Here is a 6,000-nt window from a genome sequence, read left to right on the forward strand (position 1 = left end):
TTCGAGGAGGATGAGCACTCCCCGCGTGACTCCTTCTTCTGTTTCCCCTTTTAGAAAGTTAAAATACAAGGAGGGGAGGGTTTCTAGCCCCCCTGCTCCTGTCCCCTTTAGTCGCCTTCTACGACACATGAGGAATGCGTGGGAAGTATTCTTTCTCCCCTATCCCTGGGGATAGGGGAGAAAGAATACGTATGTATATGTTGAAATGTAAAGGTATGTATATGTGCATGTGTGGGTGTCTATGTATATACATGTGTATGTGGCTGGGTTGGGCCATTCTTTTGTCTTGTTTCCTTGCGCTACCTCACTAACACGGGAGTCAGCATCAAAGTACAATAAATATACATAATACTTCTTTTATCTATTGTTCATTTCATTTTGGTAAAAGGCTGAGCTAGCACAGCTTGCTCACTCCAAAAAATCTAGTTATGAAGAATGACTTGGGTGAGTTAAGTGTTGTCAAATGATTTCTGTGACAAGAAGAGACTATGTTTGTAGACAGAATGCATGCAGTCCACATGTGGGTGAGAAAGAAAGAAAAAACAGCTAACTGGGTTAAAGGAGTGCAACTTGACAACCACTGAAGTGCTGGCTTACTATACACATCACTAACCCTCCCAATACCCATGTGGGTAGTATTGGTAATATACCTCCCTGGTTGGTGGCTGCTTACCACCTACTACTACTATTGTCAGAAAGCAAAGGGATCTTTTATTCATAGCCACAATATACTAGGTTTTGTTAGTCTTTCCAAATTATTTTTAATGTTTCATATGTCATAAAATTAGAATTTTACCTCTGTTTTCACTCTTCCATATACTGCTGTTTATACCATTATCCCTACACTCCCATTCCCTGCCATTAACAATTCTTATCTATATACACATACACTTGCTTGAAATACTGAAAAGATAACACTTACTTGTTCTCTCAATGCTGTAACTTTAGTTCTAAACTCTTCTTCCTTTTCTGAAAATGCAGATCTAAGACCTGCAATTTTTGCTTCAATTTCATCCATCTGAGCTTTGTGGATCAACTGACTTTGCTCATACTTTTCTTTAATAGCAGCAACAGAATTCACCTTTTCTGTTAGAGACAACCTTAATTCAGAAATAATTTTCTCACTACTTTGTGTCTGCTTCTCTCTCTCCCTTTGGATTATATCCAATGCCATCTTAGTAGTATGAAGCTCCTCAAGGAATTTACTTTCCTTATCTCCTATACTCTTATTCAACCCTATTTTCTCTTGTTCTATAAAGTCAATATACTTATGTTTTTCATCTAAAGTTTCTTCTAATTCAGCAATTTTACTCTCATATTCCTGTTTATTTTCTTCTTTCTGTTCCTCTAAAGTCTTGATTATCATATCCTTCTCAGATAAAAGACTGTTAACGTGCTTAATCTTAGATACCATTTCATTCTGATTTTCACTTAAGATTTTATTGTGCTCCTTAACTTTGCCAGAAATTTCTTCTCTCAAAGCTTCAGTTCCTCCTCTTAAATCATCATTAATCTTTTTTTGAGCTTCATATTTTGATGTGGTTTCCTCTAGTTCTTCAGTCAGCAGTTTAACAGATGAAGACTGTTCATCCTGTACTTTCATAGTTTCCTTTTGCAGGTGACTTAAGTCTAACATACTTGAATGAAGTTCTTGACCGATTATTTCCTTTTCACTCGGGAATATTTCAGTAGATTTCTGAAGATGTTCCTGCAGGGAACTGAATTCCTTTTCATTTTCTTGAATTGTCATATGCAAGGGTGCATTTTCTATAGATATGATTTCTAAAATATTTTTCATACCTTGTCCTGCATTAGTGTAGATATTCTCTTTTCTCTCCTTGTCTTGGATATATGTGTACTTCTCTTTCTCACAGCCTACTCTTACTATTTCCAGTTGTTGTTGTAGGGCACTGTTCTCATCATTTCTCACTTTGACATCAATGGTTAGCTTATCTACAATGTCTTGCAAAGCCATTACTGCTGCTTCTTTTACCTTAACAGCCTCAGGTCAACAATAATATTTCTTGTGCATGTGACTCCATGGCTACTTCATACTCCTTCTTCAAATTTGAAATATCTCCTTTCTTTGTTTGAATTTCATCCATTAAAACATTTTTTTCATAATTCAATTTATCTTCGTCTTGCATTTTTAACTGTAATAGGTTATAAGCACTTTCTTTCTGTTGCAGTGCATTTTTTAGCTCATTTTTTTCATTGGCAAACTCTGCTAAATTACCTTCCATTTTCTGTTTTAAAGCAGCATATGATTCTTCCTTTAGCTGAAGTTCCTTGTTCATAGTTGTTTTCATTTCCATCAAATCTTCTAAAGATTCATGCATTTCTTTCTCCATCTTTATAAATCCTTCTTGTTTAGTGCTTATAATTTCATTCAAGCGCAATACTTCTCTAGCATGGATCTCTAATTCTTTTTCTTTTTCATTCTGCAAAGTTAAGAAGGCTTCTTCCATTGACTTCATTTGCATATTAAACCTCATCTTTTCATCAGAATGGGCCTTGTTAGATCTTTCCAAATCCTGTGTAAGGAAAGCATGAGCTTTTACCTTGGATAGAATTTCTTCAGTGAGTGCTGCCTTTTCTACAGTCAGTTGTTCTACTTTCATTTCCATGTCACACTTAAACTTTAAGTGTTCTTCATTTACCAACAGAATTTTCTCTTCTAAGTTGGCCTTTTCTTCATAAAGTGCAACAAGTTTATTCTTAGCTTCTTTTTGCATGTCAGATATAGCTTCAAATCGCATCTGAATTTGCATGCTTAAGCTACCATTCTTATTTACCATTTCAGTTTTTTGGAACTCAAGCTTCTGATGCTTCTGTGTAGTATTCTCTTGAGTCAGCTTCTCCCATTCACCCATCAGTATACTTAGATTCCTGTTTAACTCCATCATCTGAAACGATGTAACATATATTAGACTCTTGCACACTAAACTTTGGTAAGAGAAAGAATGTTTTCTAGAAAGCATGGAATGCCAAATGCAACTTGTTAAAACACTGATTTAGACCGATTCCTTAGAAGGGGTTATTCCTTAGAAGGGGTTATTGATTGAGAGGGTGAAGGCATGTACAGAGCATCAGATTGGGGAAGAGCAGTGTGGTTTCAGAAATGGTAGAAGATGTGTGGACTAGGTGTTTGCTTTGAAGAGTGTATGTGAGAAATACTTAGAAAAGCAAATGGATTTGTATGTAGCATTTATGGATCTGGAGAAGGCATATGATAAGAGTTGATAGAGATGCTCTGTGGAAGGTATTAAGAATATATGGTGTGGGAGGCAAGTTGTTAGAAGCAGTGAAAAGTTTTTATCAAGGATGTAAGGCATGTGTGCATGTAGGAAGAGAGGAAAGTGATTGGTTCTCAGTGAATGTAGGTTTGCGGCAGGGGTGTGTGATGTCTCCATGGTTGTTTAATTTGTTTATGGATGGGGTTGTTAGGGAGGTGAATGCAAAAGTTTTGGAAAGAGGGGCAAGTATGCAGTCTGTTGTGGATGAGAGAGCTTGGGAAGTGAGTCAGTTGTTGTTCACTGATGATACAGCGCTGGTGGCTGATTCATGTGAGAAACTGCAGAAGCTGGTGACTGAGTTTGGTAAAGTGTGTGAAAGAAGAAAGCTGAGAGTAAATGTGAATAAGAGCAAGATTATTAGGTACAGTAGGGTTGAGGGTCAAGTCAACAGGGAGGTAAATTTGAATGGAGAAAAGCTGGAGGAAGTGAAGTGCTTTAGATATCTGGGAGTGGATTTGGCAGCGGATGGAACCATGGAAGCGGAATTGAATCATAGGGTGGGGGAGGGGGCGAAAGTTCTGGGAGCATTGAAGAATGTGTGAAGTCGAGAACATTATCTCGGAAAGAAAAAATGGGTATGTTTGAAGGAATAGTGGTTCCAACAATGTTATATGGTTGCGAGGCGTGGGCTATGGATAGAGTTGTGCGGAGGAGGGTGGATGTGCTGGAAATGAGATGTTTGAGGACAATATGTGGTCTGAAATGGTTTGATCGAGTAAGTAATCATAGGGTAAGAGAGATGTGTGGTAATAAAAAGAGTGTGGTTGAGAGAGCAGAAGAGGGTGTTTTGAAATGATTTGGTAACATGGAGAGAATGAGTGAGGAAAGATTGACCAAGAGGATATATGTGTCAGAGGTGGAGGGAACGAGGAGAAGTGGGAGACCAAATTGGAGGTGGAAAGATGGAGTAAAAAAGATTTTGAGTGATCGGGGCCTGAACATGCAGGAGGGTGAAAGGCGTGCAAGGAATAGATTGAATTGGAACAATGTGGTATACCGGGGTCGATGTGCTGTCAATGGATTGAACCAGGGCATGTGAAGCGTCTGGGGTAAACCATGAAAAGTTTTGTGGGGCCTGGATGTGGAAAGGGAGCTGTGGTTTTGGTGCATTATTACATGACAGCTAGAGACTGAGTGTGAACAAATGGTGCCTTTGTTGTCTTTTCCTAGCGCTACCTCGCGCACATTTGGGGGGAGGGGGTTGTTATTTCATGTGTGGCGGGGTGGCAATGGGAATGAATAAGGGCAGACAGTATGAATTATGTACATGTGTATATATGTATATGTCTGTGTGTGTATATATATGTATATGTTGAGATGTATAGGTATGTATATTTGCGTATGTGGACATGTATGTATATACATGTGTATGTGGGTGGGTTGGGCCATTTCTTTTGTCTGTTTCCCTGCGCTACCTCGCTAACGCAGGAGACAGCGACAAAGCAAAATAAATAAATAAATAAATATAAAAAGATGTTTTGGAAGGAAGTAAATAAAGTGCATAAGACAAGAGAACAAATGGGGGAACATCGGTGAAGGGGGCTAATGGGGAGGTAATAACAAGTAGTGGTGATGTGAGAAGGAGATGAAGTGAGTATTCTGAAGGTTTGTTGAATGTGTTAGATGATACAGTGGAAGTTAAAGGGTGTTTTGGTCAAGGTGGTATGCGAAGTGAGAGGGTCTGGGAGAATGATTTGGTAAACAGAGAAGAGGTAGTGAAAGCTTTGTGGAAGATGAAAGCCAGAAGGTGGTGGGTTTAGATGGTATTGCAGTGGAATTTATTGAAAAAGTGGGTGACTGTGTTGTTGACTAGATGGTGAGGATATTCAATGTATGTATGGCTCATGGTGAAGTGCCTGAGGATTGGTGGAATGCATGCAAAGTGCCTTTGTACAAAGGCAAAGGGGATAAAGGTGAATGTTCAAATTACGGAGGTATAAGTTTGTTGAATATTCCTGGGAAATTATATGGGAGGGTACTGATTGAGAGCGTGAAGGCATGTACAGAACATCAGAATGGGGTAGAGCAGTGTGGTTTCAGAAGTGGTAGAGGAAGTGTGGATCAGGTGTTTGCTCTGAAGAATGTATGTGAGAAATGCTTAGAAAAACAAATGGATCTGTATGTAGCATTTATGGATCTGGAGAAGGCACATGATAGAGTTGATAGAGATGCTCTGTGGAAGATAATAAGAGTACGTGGTGTGGGAGGCGAGTTGCTAGAAGCAGTGAAAAGTTTTTATTGATGATGTAAGGTATGTATACGAGTAGGAAGAGAGGAAAGTGATTGGTTCTCAGTGAATGTTGGTTTCCAGCAGGGGTGCGTGATGTCTCCATGGTTGTTTAATTTGTTTATGATGGGGATGTTAGGGAGGTGAATGCAAGAGTTTTGGAGAGAGGAGCAAGTATGCAGTCTGTTGTGGATGAGAGGGCTTGGGAAGTAAGTCAGTTGTTCGCTGATGATACAGCGCTGGTGGCTGATTCGGTTGAGAAACTCCAGAAGCTGGTGACTGAGTTTGATAAAGGGTGTGAAAGAAGAAAGCTGAGAGGAAATGTGAATAAGAGGAAGGTTATTTGGTACAGTAGGGTTGAGGTAAGTTTGAATGGAGAAAAACTGGATATCTGGGAGTGGATTTGGCAGCGGATGGAACCATGGAAGCTGAAGTAAGTCATGGTGGGGGAGGTGGCAAAAGTTCTGGGAGCGTTGA

The 6,000-nt window shown here is 39.3% G+C and overlaps 1 protein-coding gene across 1 annotated transcript in view; it reads right to left on the reverse strand.

Moving 5' to 3' along the window:
- LOC139765206 (uncharacterized) overlaps positions 1-6,000 on the reverse strand; it is a 236,453-nt gene that overhangs the window by 119,409 nt on the left and 111,044 nt on the right. The window contains 2 exon segments of the mRNA XM_071692509.1: positions 923-2,008; positions 2,010-2,906. Coding sequence (XP_071548610.1) covers positions 923-2,008; positions 2,010-2,906 — 1,983 coding nt within the window.

Source organism: Panulirus ornatus, chromosome 53 (assembly GCF_036320965.1).
Source record: "Panulirus ornatus isolate Po-2019 chromosome 53, ASM3632096v1, whole genome shotgun sequence".
Lineage (NCBI taxonomy): Eukaryota > Metazoa > Arthropoda > Malacostraca > Decapoda > Palinuridae > Panulirus > Panulirus ornatus.